The sequence below is a fragment of the Sebastes umbrosus genome, chromosome 2 (genome assembly GCF_015220745.1).
Source record: "Sebastes umbrosus isolate fSebUmb1 chromosome 2, fSebUmb1.pri, whole genome shotgun sequence".
Taxonomy (NCBI): Eukaryota; Metazoa; Chordata; class Actinopteri; order Perciformes; family Sebastidae; genus Sebastes; species Sebastes umbrosus.
Genome location: NC_051270.1, coordinates 16,100,415 through 16,115,041, shown reverse-complemented (window position 1 = coordinate 16,115,041; position 14,627 = coordinate 16,100,415). Strand labels below are relative to the sequence as shown.

Genomic DNA, 14,627 nt, shown 5'->3' with positions numbered 1-14,627 from the left:
ACACACACACACACGCACGCACGCACGCACACACACACACACACACACACACACACACACACACACACACGCACACAGACACACTCACATTGTGCTAGTAACACTCCTCTTGGTGATTGGCCGAGAGTCTGCGTGAGAATGGCTTGCCAGACCTCTAATTGGCTTGACCCAGACTAACCCTGAAATCCTATTGGACTAAGACTTCCCTGTCTACCGTGCGCGCGCACACACATACACTTACACACGCACATAAAATTACAGGGCCGTGCAAAAGCCTAACAATGCACTAATCAATAATGTTCTAATAGGCTGCAATAACACAACAATAACAACATTAATCAGTTAGTAATGTTCATTAATGTCAGTTAGTGACATCATGCAGCATAATATTGTTTGGTCACAAACAAATAACATCCAGAGAGTGACACAGCAAATACTTGACCATGCATTAAGTTTTAGGAAAGCTTATTTGAGCACCGTTTGCTATTGTGGCATCTAATAATGTCATTTCAAATCACTGGGAGTGATTTGTCACAGCATTCTCAGGTGAGAAAATAGATGATAGAATATAAACATATGTGCAATAAGCCTGCATTATGCTCATTATGTACAAAACACATACTTACAATTACAGTTTTGCAATCTGAGCATGCGGCTCTATCTCTTATCCATGATTAAAAGAGAGGAAGTGGCAGAGAGGGAGGATGAGTATGTCTGTGCGTCATGTGTCACACATTTGCTTGTGTTTTAACATGAAACAAGCAGCATATTTACAGTTTATGTTCTAAAAATGGCCCTCAGTTTCACCTGCCTCAAACAACAGAAACTTACAGAGTTCGTTTCCACTGGAGAACTCGTAAAATTTCACTTTGTGTTTAAGCTTTTCATGCTTTACTGCACATGCAGATGGCATGGGGGGATTACTGTAATGGTAACAGTGACTGTCCTTCAACCGAATGATATGATTTAAAGCCTCTGTGCTGCGACGCATTTGCACTACTGAAGTGTCCTTGAGCCAGAAGGTGAATCCCGCTTTCTTGTGATACCTCATATATACTGTAAAAAATATAACAAAACAAAGGCAGTGCTACAGGTAAAGAAAAACATATGTAGTAGTAATAGTAGTAAATCAGTTAAAAAATAAAATATTTGCCTTTGGACACTGAGTAAAATGTGTTAGGAAGAATTTTCTAGCAGTGTTACAAGTAAAAAATGTTTATCAAATGTTATTCAAAACGTACACCAAATAGAGAGTGGAACCTTACATTTTAGACCACTTCATAGTCCTTCTACATGCCTGCTGAACCTGCTTTGTTCATGGCTATACTTTTAAGGAGATAAATCTGTTTTATTACATATAATAAATTTGACTTTTGCACATGGTGACACAAAAGTGGAGCAGCTTATTTTGAATACGGATATAATAAAAACGTGTAAGCAGAAAATGTAAAATATACTTCAATCAGTTTGAACATATAGACTGCTTCCATGGAATAAGGAAAAGAAGAAATATCTGATTTAGGAAATAAATCAATGGAAATTAAAAGACACACATATATATATATATCTATATATAGATATATATATACTGTATATATAACTCCCGTGCTGTAAAAGTTCTCAGCGCTATGTCTCTCTCTCTCACACACACACACACACAGGCAGACCACTAAAAACACTGGCTTTTGATGTCTCAAAGTGCTTGCCTTTTCTTTCTCTTTCATCCGAGGTTTATAGAGGTCAAGTGTGGCTTTTGTGTAAAACTGAACTCATGATTCATAGATTCTTCTTCTTTTACGTTTTTCGTTCTTTCCCTTGCTTTGTGTGCGTCTTCGTCCCGCTCGTCATTCGGTCTTACCTGGGGTTGTAGAGGGCATGTGCGTCTCTCATGTGGTTGGCCTCCAGTTGATCGTAGCTCTGGTGCATCCTCCAGGCGCCAGCGCCGCATTTACTATAGGTTGACTTGGAGTTATCGTCACTGCTGCTGTTCACCAATGGACCCTTCGATAAGTTCATTCTGTAGGCAGGGACAAAGTGAGAGAAGGAGGGGTGAAATACAGCCAGTGGGACAGAAATAGTAGAAAAACTATCAAGTAAAATATAAAAAAAAAAGAAATAAAATGTAAACATTAGGAGAACACATATAAATCAAGTTGAAAAATACAACTTGAAGAAATGCAGAGATTTTTACAATAAGTGAGGACACAAACACAGATAGAAAAAATAAGAAAAAAGCTTCCAGAACAAACAATAAAGAAAAACAAAACAAAAAAAGTTATTTATAAAATAAATATAGTGACGCAAATGAATTGGAGACACGTCATGTGGTACAAATGTAGTTAATGCACACACAACACACACATTCAACACACACTTTTTGCCCGTCCGTATGCCCGCAGTAGATATAACAAACAGCTAAACGATACGCAAACAGTTATACAAGTATGCAACTACTTAGCACAAGCAGGACAGAGAGACAGGTAGGTATGCAGATAGTCAGGTCCAAAGTAGACAGACTGACACACAGGACGACATGCTGAGAGCACACCACAGACAGCTGTCAGCCAGACAGATAGATGCACTGAGGACGGGTTGTTTCTTTAAACCAGTACACGAGACTTTTGTCCTGTAATGTGTTAACAAATTTCTGTGAAATACATCCGTCTGTGCGCAGATGTTGCGGCTGCGTCAGGCTGCTAATTGAAGCACACCCCGGCTGTGTCTAACGTCAGAGGAGTTTTACCAGTTTTAGCCGCCTTGCAAAAAGGCTTTCAGACTGAGGGAATATAAAAGTAAAAGCACCGGAGGAGGGACCGCTATCCGTCAATCAAACCCGGCGCTGTCGTCAGGGGAGGAGCTGTCGCCGGGGTGATAAGGTCACCGCGGGCAACAGAATCAAAATCATCCATCGCAAAAAATAAATTAATTAAATGACACAGCATGTGAGAAAAAAGGGACGGTACTTATAGCTGACGTCAAAGAGGAGGAGAGGAGGCAGGGTTTATAATAAAATTGGCTGGGTGGCCTATATTTAAACAAAACTATCAGGGGAGAATAGAGCGCCGCTCGCTTTATTACAGGCGGACAAAATGTAGAAAATACAGAAACCAATTCAGACTGGGGAACAGATGTCAGAACACAACTGGTAATAAAGTGATCCTTCTAAAATAATGCATAAGAGATGCCTGCTGGCGATGCTTGAGGCATCCCTGTGCTTTGCATTTTGAGCATTTGTGTGTTCTTTTTGCATAATAACAGATACGTCAAATATAATTATGTGCCTAAAAAGGGAAAAATCATTTAATATTTATATTTAACTTTGCAGAGAAATCTACAAATTGAACGAAGATACTGACAAATCTTTTCACGGCAAACAAATCAAAACAGCTGGGAGCTCTTTAAGTAACGCAAGGAGCTAAACGGCTATTAAATAAAATAATGGTATTTCTTTTCAGTTATCATCGTTTTGGTTTTGCTGGATTTTTCCTTTGAGTGTGTGTGTGTGTTGTCGTCTCAGACATTGTGTATCAGTAAACAGAGCAGGATGTTGGTATGTGTCACAAACTGATAGACACATGTTTACCACACAAACACACACCACACAGACATGTGCGTGTACGTAGGTGTGTGTGTGGTGTCCCACTGTGGGTTGCTGTTTAGGTGAGGGCCACGTAGGCAGACAGGTAGACAGACCAATCACTCGTCTGACAGACCCCCCCTCCCTCCGTCCACAGAGCTGGGTTGGCTCAGTGAGAGGTGGAGGGCCAGGGTGTGTAATATGTAGGTTTTAGTTCCACTCTGGTGAATAGGAGGAATCGATATCTCGCTGCTGCTGCTGCTGCTTCAGACACTTATTGGCTTTGGTTGCGGTGTCACAATGCTATATAGACAGGCAACACTTAATACTGCTTTTTTATGGGGGGAGTGTCCTGGTGTCACACCAGACTAAGGTACACCCAGTACTGCGTATATATGTGACGCTGTTAGTTTGGATCCTCATCCCTGCCTTTTCCTGTCGCATGCAAGCTGTTACGTGAATTGTGAATTATTCTACCGGCCAACACAGCAGACAAAGTAAATGGAAAGTAAATTAGAGATTAATAAAGAGGAAGAAAAACATTGGAAGGGTGAAGAATCTTGTTTAGCTTTACATCCTCATTACCATGAACCATGAGATGCAATTTTAAAAAGAAAACTTTACCAAGTTCTATGATAAATCATTATTTCAATATTTTAGCTAAACAACGAAAGGCTTTTTGATTTTCAGAAATCACCTCCGGTCTGCCAATAGCATTAAACTGTTGGGGATTACAAATGGAGATTCTGTTTTATTACATTATACCTTATGGCGAGGTAATCGGATATTTTTTTTTTCAAGTCTTTATTCATTCCAGGAGATTCAATTTGGGCTAAAAGGCATCTTAAAATCAGCTGACAATCATTTAAATCAGGCATCAACAGCGGTTTGAATGTTCTGTTCAATGCAGGGAAATCTTACAGTAGACGTGGTATTTGTGCAGTACTAAATACGTATAATTTAATTAAATTTAATCTCTACCTGAACGGATTCAGATTTTTTAAAGAAACCTTTCATTTTAAGCATTCAAATTCATAAAAGTACTTACACATCAACAACATAAATAGCTCAGGTCATAAATATTTATATATGCGTATGTACAAAGTAAAAGGAGAGAATAAAGGAGAGGAGTATTAACCTATGTGATTCTACCTGACCTATTTCACGCTCCTGTCACTACATGTAAGCGGCACCAGCACACACACACACACACACATGCTCACATTGTGGATGTGAGAAGGTTTGTGTGTGTGTGTGTGTGTGTGTGTGTGTAAAAGTATGGAGATCGTGGGTGTCTTTCTGATGCTCAGTGACTCGCTCATGTGTTGCTGGCCCATCTGTGAACAGAATGACCATGACACAGTATGTGTGTGTGTGTATGGACGTACGTGTGTGTCTGCGTGTGTGTGTGTCTGCGTGTGTGTGTGTGTGTGTGTGTGTGTGTGTGTGTGTGACATGGTGATGCAGTGATTGATGAGACAGTTGCCATTCTTGCTAATGCAAAACGCATCTATCCCTGAAGGGAGCAAATGCCACAACACACACACATACACACACACAGGGCTGCAACTGCCCTACGTAATTACCCCTCTAGTCAGGGCGGTGTGATGTCTTCCACTCACATTTACGATAAATATCCACATCAAAATAGTTTCATAAAGAAAAACACTGTTGCATAGGTGTCATACGCACATATGAAGAACACTGATGAACAAAAAATGAAGACAACAAATTCATTTGCGGGATAATCTAGACCGCCTCCTCTGCTTGAGTAGAGCATAAATACACACTTTCGCGTAAAACAATATGCAATAACAACCGCCAGACAAATAGAAAAAAGATAAAAAATATATTTTCCTTTTATACTGTTACGTTTCTTGCATCTAAAACAATAAAACTGTGTCTCCGTTTTGTAAATCACTAGGCTCGGTGGTGAGATATGACTCACAAATGTTAGTTATTCCTGATAATATTGTCATATAATTGTTAAAAATGTAAATTTAATATCTGCATGTGTGATATAGTAATGACATATTTGTAAAACATCAAGTCTCATAAATAGAATCTGACAACGACATGTATTTGTGTGTGTGTCGGGGAGACGTTAAAACGATCATTAGATAATCACAAATACCGCGTGCATATAAATATATTTATATGTGTGTGACTGTGTTTGTCTGCGCGTGCGTCGGGGCAGGTGGGGTTTTGGCGCTGCAGCCCTTTGTGTGTCTGAGTGGATGTGGATGTGTGTGCGCGTTAGCGTTAGCGACGGGAGCTGTTAGCGGGGCAGGCGGCAGATGGGCTGTCGGCCTTAATAGGGACTGAGCGGGTGCAGAAAGGTGACAGCTCCATGAGGGAGGGGTGTGTGGGGAGGGAGAGGAGGAGTGTGTGTGTGTGGGGTGAGGGGCGGGGGGGTGAACGGTGAAGGAAGACGGGGATAAAGGAAAGGAAATGAATTATCTGCGGAGGTCAAGAAAAGTGTGCATCAGCTGCGTAGAGGAACGCACCTACTGAAGACACGAAGTGCCACGACATACCTGAAAAGGTTTGAAAACAGTGATCAAAGTGCTTGTTCGGTTTCATCTCGTCAGATATGCTCTTTAGTTTGTTTTGTGAAAAAGGCAGATTGTGGCGCTCAAATTTGAAACCAGATTAATATTTTTGAAAATCGAAGGCGTATAGTAAATATTTAATTGAACTTGCATCAACATAGTTTTTACAATGTCACAAGTACAACTTCAGTAATTTAAGTCCGAACCGAATAAAACAAACACAGAAACACGGGCCATACCCACACATGCATTTTTCTTTTACGGTCACACTCAGATACACATGTGCACAACAATGTGAGTGACTGACATGAATCGCTGGGAATTTGAGGGGCAAAGAAACAATGTCGAGTTTTTTGTTCAACAAAAATAATCTGCAGAATGAGCTGCTTTGTATCCTCAACATCCTCCTTTCTTTTTCCTCAACAACACAACGAAATGTGAATGAAACGATCAACTTTTATATCTACAATTCTTATCATGCATTTTACACAAACAAGCACAGATTATATACCAATATATTTGCATCAAGAGAGTAAGTTTCGCTTGTTTGTTTTTGTAATAAACTGCTTTATAACATCAGGTGACAACTCAGAGACAGAGCGAGAAAGAAAAGAAAAACATAAAATCGTTAACCAACGTTAAGGAAATTGCTGTTTTGCAATTGCTATTTATTTCAATAACATATGTATTGCATTTTAAAGTTGACATGCAATTTTGAATACTTTCTATCCTATGGTGATGAACTTGAGTAAAACAAATCTATTAAAGTTTGGGGGGGAATGAGCCGATATGGAGCAAATAGAGGAAAGTATAAAAACATTTTTTTTAAATTTTCTCCTTTTTCTTTATCCCAAGAATCCCATGAGTGTTGTTACTTAAGACTTAAGTGTTATTGAATCACAATTCAGAGATTTAGAAAAAAGATGTGCTTTTGTTTAGTACCAGGACGTCTGAGTTTACAGTAAATTTAGTGAGCACGTATAACCAGTGGTGGAGTTTATTTGTCATGCGCATTTGATAAAGTTGGTAAATTACACCAACGGAGATGCCAAGTGCACAGACGACACACAGAAATAGAAAAAGCAGAGAGAGGCAGACTAAAGAGAGAGGTGGGGTGGTGGGCTGGCCTGTCATTCTCTCCCCATCAGGCACACACATGAAGCATGATGGGAGGATGAGAGGAGGAATATTTCACTGTCAGTCGGAAGGCGACATGGTCATTCATTTCTCTCTCCCTCTCTCTTAGTCTCCATCCATGTCCCTTTTCTACTGGATCTTTCCCTTTTTGTGTTTTTGAACCCCGCTTACACACTGTCGAAACAATGACAATTTAATCATACTATACACGGCTTGGGCATGTAGAGGGGGAGAACTATCCAACCAGCCGATCTATAGGTCTCTCCCCACGGACACACACAGAGAGAGAGAGAGAAACAGCAAAACAGAAAAAAGTGCAAAAGACAGACAAGGCGTTTGAACCTGCATCATTCTCTCGATCCTCTTTAACTCATGCACACACACACACACACACACACACTTGCACACACACTCACACGCATACACAGCACCTCTCCATCTAAATCTGTTCTATTGTGGCCCAGTCTCCGCTGTCTCCTCCCATTAGGAGTGAGAGGCAGCATTAGAGGCCCTGAGCACGACACTATGGGTGCCTCCCCCCCCCACACACACACACATGCACGCACGCACACAGGCACACGCACACACCTACATACATACACCGGTCTCCTGTTCTGAAGCGCAGCTCAATAATTTACCAAGTGAACAGCTGAAATCACATTTTTGTGACTCTTTCGCAAAAAACAATAAAGCCACAGCAGTGACAATAGCAATGCGAAATAAGACATAAATTAAGAAAGTCAGTATTCCCTAAAATCAAACGGACAGATCTGTAAAAAGACGTGTTAAAATTTCTCAAAAGAAGGACATGCTTTTGAAACTGAAAGCTCAAATCTGCACCTTTTTCCTCCGTTTCTCTCTACACTGCCACATAAACGTCAAAAAAGTAGCCTCGAATGAGACAGAAAAAAGTCGGTACGCAGCGGTAAGAAGAGTAATTCTTAGTCAAAGTGTAAATAATTTGATAGATTGTGATAAGAGTAATAACAAATGAATGCACATTTTGATGTATGGATGGCAGAGTGCGAGGAATGAGCGGATGAGCGTCGTGGAGGGAGGGAAGGATAAGAGATGAGAAGAGATGAGCGGCGTTGCCTCTCACTATATATCACTCTCTCTGTTCTTTCAATCAGCGCTTTGGCATTCAATCACACACACATACACACACACACACACACACACACACACACACACACACACACACGCACGTTTAGCTTCACCGTCAGTGTGGTGTAATGGCTAATTGCAGCGAGTGTGTGTGTGTCACAGCTGGTACAGTCTCTCTTACTGCTCTTTCAACACATAAAGGCCGGCACTGACCCATGACACACACACACGCGCACACACACTGAAGTGATGGATTGAGCATAAATCAGAGAAATTCACATCATCAAAGCTTTACAAATGTGTGTGTGTGTGATGGTGTGTCTTCAATATCTGCATACGTGTATGAATGTGCAATTGCATTTTTGCCACAATTTGGTTACTTTTTAGCTGCAAATGCACAAAAAAAATGTGTGTGAGGGTGTGTGTGTGCATGCATGCGTGCGTTCATGCGTACATGTGTGTCCAGCGGACCCCTAAGTGCTGGTGTCAGACAAAAGCTACCCCCCACCCTCCTCCTCCTCCTCCTCCTCCTTCCCACCTCTAGCTCGGTCTGTCTCTCTCATTGCATCTCTCTCTCTTTACGGGACTGAATAACCACTGGAATGCCCCGGACCCTTCACATGAGAGAGAGAGTGTGTGTGTGTTTCTGTGGGTGTTAGTGCGTGTGTGGAGGCTTAGACAATGCAAAAACTGACAGACAACGAACGCCGTAGGGACACACGGACAGACACACAAAAAGAAGAACACCTCCTCATACAGGCCACCAATAGGTCACACACACACACACACACACACACACACACACACACACACACACACAAAATGTGGACAGGCAGGCACGAACCAATGCATGACAACAAACAGATGCAAATGCGCACACACACACACACACACGCTCACACACTCGTACACACAGCCAACAAATCAGTGCGGCACATATTGACATGCTTTGACAGATGAATTAAGTAAATGATTTTATAAGGAGATTAAAAGGATTTTAATTTACGCAATCTCTCTTTGGTCCCCCCTCCCCACCCCGTCCCTCCCTCCAGTCAGCTTTACCTCTCTCTCTCTCTCTCTCCCTCTCTACTGCTTTCTCTCCCTCATGGCCTGAGAAAAAGAGTGCACGAAAGACTGACAAAAAGAAAAAGGCAGAGAGAAATACAATACATTTTCTAAATTTTCTTAGACAAGAAACGAGCAATACTTTTTTTGCTTTCATCCATATTTTTCGTCACAGATTTAAAAGGCAAAGGCAGGTGATCATTACCTTTTTTGAAGTTACTAGGACATTATTACAAAGCTGCTCTATTTAGGTTTTAGTTAAATAGCACTTGCTGATATTTTGAACTCACAGAGGGTGAGCAGAACGATCAGACTTCAAGTTTCAAAATTTTCTTCTGTTAATTTATTTAAATTCCATTATGTCACCATGAAAATCAGAATAAAAACAAATCATTATCAAATTATCGAATCATTAAGGCCATGGGATTGCTCCAAAAATTTACAGAAACAATGTGATTTGTCTGTTGCATGGCTTTCACTGCTGTCTTGACACATCAAGATGAAACACTCGAGCGCTATCGTGTGCACCCGATTAATCATTAAATCTGTTCAAATGGCAAATAAATATCAATATAACTAAATGATTTCATATTTTTCCGGCTGATGAATTTACATTTATTCATCACACTTTGACTGAGTGCAATTTCAAACATGCAACAAACTGTTATTCATCAGACTTCATTTGATTGAACAGAAATTTAGACTTTCACTCACAATCACAAACTATTTATTTGCACGAAATTTCCTTGTAATTAAATACAATAATTAAATATAGAGAAAAATCACAATTGAAAATGACCGAAATCATTTATGCTGCTATCTCTCACACTGCAAACCTCTGACTGAATGATCAGCACGGCCGCTGTGTGATTCTCAGCAGCCGTCTCTTTCACACCCACTGACAAAAAACACCAAATTCACTAAAGTCACTGTAGGAAATATATCTTAATGATATGCAAATGGTATGTATATGGTGGCATGAGGGGAATGCAATTATGTTAACAGCTTAAGCGGTACTTGTTGTTATTATTATTATTATCGGTATGATCATTATCCCTAATATTTTAATTAGTGCAGGAAAGCAGTGCCTGAGAGCAAAGGAGGGGAAGCCTGAGCAGAGAAAAGACAACGGTGGATGAATGGATGAATGGATGGAGGAGCGGACAGACGGACAGATGCAAGGATGGACCAGAGGATTTCTAAAATTTGTGAGTGCGTTCCCAGTTTACGTGCACTTGCAGAAATACACACAGATAAAGCAGCACTGCTAACATGACAAAAAAGTGTGTTTTTCCGTCAACATATTTGTGCTTAATTTCTAAAAACAGCTCTCACGCTTTACACTTCTTCACCAAAACCTGGCCAGAAGTGTTCACTTTTCTTGTCTAATTCACAATTAAAAAACAATGTTTTCAACCTGAATTGCTGTTGGTTCCTAAAATACACCACACTGTTTGCAGCGCACAGACTCTGTTCAGGTACAGTGTACACGGTTGAGTCCTTACAGTTGAAACTGTTCTGAATTCAGACTTTGCTCTGGACATCCACTCATTTGATTTACAAAAAGAAATCAACATGCTCAATGTGAAAGGTTGTTCTTTAGAGAATTTGTTTAGATCAAAACCTCAAACTCACCAAAAGCCTGATTTATGACATTGTACAGCTACTTAAAAAATAATGATTAAAAAACCCTTTAGGTGTTTTATTTTGAATATTATTAACGTTTTAATAAATTTAAAATTTTGCAAAAGGAATCACTCTTTAAGCATTTGTAAGTCTCTATTATGTGTTGCAAATCTAATCATAACTGAAAACAAACTACCAAAAATCAGTTTCTTAAAATGATGAAAGAGTTCAGTGGCAAAGAAGTGGGATTATTTCGCCAGTTGCCCTTTTTACTTAAAAATGTTCCTCTCTATTCCACATACTGTGCAGGTGAGAGGGTCTCTACATGTAAAATACACACACACACACACACACACACACACACACGTACACACACACAAACATCAAGGACAGCTTCAAAGTACGCAAAAAATGTCAGTTTCTTTAAAAATCTTAATGATGTCATGTTAGGAAAACACATGAGAAAAATCATCGTTCTTCTGTTTTGACTTTGTCCTTTCAGTTCTCCACCTCCGACTTTCTACCGTCAGGACACTTAAACTGAGCCTGTGATTCTGTGTAACTCATTTAAATTTATTCACTAAAAAGACATGACCACTTGGAAGTAAACTACCCTATACATGTATCTTTATTTCTATACATATTTACTAAAATCCTGGCATTAATTAATGGCGATGCAAATCCGACAGTATCAATGCCATTAGTGAATGCATAGTGTGCCCACCACCTACTGAATTACACTCATGTTTTACATTGTAATGTTTGAAAAAGGACAAAGTGTGTGGATGTATATTGGTATATTTACAACACTTTAATCTTTGACTTTGTTTGTCCTTTTGTGCATTTTCATAAAACGCACTTTGCATGGTATTCGCACAATAACACACACACACACACACACACACACTGCTGTCCGTTCCGCCAATCAGTTAATCTGCATTTCTAACAGCGTCTTCAACATTCACCTAAAAAGAGCAAAGCGCTGGCTAAAGGAGCAGCTCAGCGCCACTCGCTTGTTTGTGTGTGTGTGTGTGTGTGTGTGTGTGTGCGTGAGTGTGTGTGTAACTGTCTCTAATTCCTGTGCGGGGCCACACGCTGAGCTGCCCGTCTGAAATTCTACCTCCTCTGGCATTTAAGAGCGCAGCTCTCCCCCTCTTCTCCTCCTCCCCTCCTCTCTTATGGGCCCTTCTCCTCCCGTCTCCCCACGTTAGTCCTGTAACCTCAATGCCCCGTTACCTCTCTGATTCTCTGCTTGGACGAACACACATATATAAAAACACACGTGCACAGGCATACACAAAAGGAGACACACTCTGACTGAGTTTGTCCTGAGAAACAATTTTGACTCAAAGTCAAACAATGTCTTCAAAACAGAGAAAGTGAAGGAGAAACTGTGTCTCTCATGAGTGTGTGTGTGTGTATGCAGGTGTGTTTGTGTGCATGCCTCACTCTCAGGTGGAGGGACAGCAATTCTGCTCTTCTACCCACTGAGTAAGAGCTGCTGTCCGGATACTGCAGCCACACACACACACACAGACACACACACACAGGCAGTGAACGCGTGCTACCTGACAGCAGAAACAACCTTGACATGGTGCCGGCCACCTCCGCTGCATACCAGCACATATATACACACACAAACACTCTCACACACACACACACACACACAATGAAAGACAATGACAATGACAAGTTGAATGATGGATAAAAGGATAAAAAGGTAAAATTTACCTACTCTTGTTCAGAGTGCATTAAAAAACACTCGGATAACGGGTGTCCTACCGACTCCATCGGCGATACCGGGTCATTGTCATGTCAACCTCCTCCAGGGAAAAAAAACAAGAAAATTTAAAAAAAATCAAAGTTTTTATATCTCTCTTCCTCTTCTTTCTCCGGTCTTCCTCTCTCTCTCGGTCCTTCCTTCCGCTTGGAGGGAGCAATACAATTACCAGGCTCTGCGCTGCCTGCACTGATCGACTCTGCGTGTGTGTGTAGATGTGAGGGAGCGTGTGTGTGTGCGCGCGGTGTGTGTATGTGACAGCCGGGGAGAGGGGGCTATAGGTACACACACAGCCAGCCAGCCAGGCAGTTGGGACGGAAAGCTGTGCCGCTGTCCTAATCAACGACTTAAAGCCCCGATAGCAGCTCATGAATATTAAGCAGCGCTTTGCATATGCAGTCCCTCAGGCCCCGCTTCTGCTGTGATTGGTGGATGCTTGACCAATGGCTGCGGGGAGGGGCGGGGTAAGGGGTGGAGACGAGGAGGGAGAGAGAGAGAGAGAGGGAGAAGAGCAGGTGGAGAGGGAGGGATCAGACAAAGAGCGGTAGAGGGGAAGAGAGAGGGAGGGAGGAAGGAAAGGAGGGAGCGGAGAGAGGAGAAAGAGACAGGTGGAGGAAAGATTTAAAGCAAGACATCCCGCTCTCCTTCTCTCTTTCATTCTTTGTCTCTTTATCAGCCAACCTTTCTGTTTCTTTCTCAAAAGTCTCTCTCCACTGATCTCTATTACTCTCATCATGTAACTGCATGTTGGAAAAAGACAACATGGAGAAAAAAAACATAGTCTTTCTTTGCTTTTAAACCCCATTAACAAAGTTTCAACACATACATCTTTCAAGCAAAGGCTTAACGTTTGAGTTGCACCGTGCTGTGAGGCATTTTTCAGGTAGAAATCACAAAAACACCAAAATTGACCTAATCAAGTCGAGAGAATTGCAAGATCAAAGGGACAAAGTGTAAGCTTGACCCTAAAAACCTGAACCTAAATAATATGTCACACTGCAAACACACACACTGAGACACGGTACAGCAGAGCCCATCACAGCTCAGCAGTAAAATACGGGATTATGGCAATTCCGAGGCCCTTGTCCTTTGTTGTGGAATGATTTGGGAATGATTGGGACAAGGTTTTCCCCGCCGCTTGCTGTTTTGTCGAGCTCCCTGCCGTCTCGGCACCAGCAGGTTGTATATTCCCAGCGTTTTCCGATATTTCTAACAACTTGGAATGTGGGTATTGTCGTCGCGAGAGAGATTCTCCAGGAGAATTATCTCACCGCTCCTCGGCCTCAGAGACAGGAGGAGACGGAGGAACGAGAAAAGAGAACATTACGAGAGAGGCAGGGAAACCTACAGGGAGACTCGGATCTGCTTCTTCTATTTCTTTCTTTCTTTCAAAAAAAATGTTTTCCTCTTTTCTATCTGACTTTTCCAACGCAAGCAGGATGGGAAGGAGGGGAGAGGGAGAAGTGTGGAGGAGAGAGGGAGATAGAGAGAAAGAAATCGGAGGGGTGGAAAGGGGGGATGCAAAGATGAAAGAGAGTGGTTGTGATTAGCAGCTTTGGAAGAGAACAGATAATAAAACATTTCCTGAAACCAATCTCTGCTTTGATGTACGTGTGTGTGTGTGTGTGTGTGTGTGTGTGTGTGTGTGCAACAGTAACTACAACCTCTCTCGCTCTCTCTTTCTCTCACACACATTCACAAACAAGTCAAACGTTTCACACCACAGCTTTGTTAGTTGACAGTAGAACATCCCAATATTATGACTTTACTAAAACACCCATTT

The 14,627-nt window shown here is 41.3% G+C and overlaps 1 protein-coding gene across 6 annotated transcripts in view; it reads right to left on the bottom strand.

The window, feature by feature from the left end:
- esrrga (estrogen-related receptor gamma a) overlaps window positions 1-14,627 on the bottom strand; it is a 126,090-nt gene that overhangs the window by 66,750 nt on the left and 44,713 nt on the right. The window contains exons 1-2 of one of the 6 annotated variants that reach the window (XM_037758510.1): window positions 12,800-13,207; window positions 1,859-2,017 (exon numbers count right to left, since the gene is read on the bottom strand). In XM_037758510.1, coding sequence (XP_037614438.1) covers window positions 1,859-2,017; window positions 12,800-12,855 — 215 coding nt within the window. In that variant the 5' untranslated portion in view covers window positions 12,856-13,207. Of the gene's footprint in view, window positions 1-1,858; window positions 2,018-12,795; window positions 13,208-14,627 lie in introns of those variants that run through there. The other 5 variants (XM_037758518.1, XM_037758528.1, XM_037758494.1 and 2 more) reach the window with 5 other exon arrangements.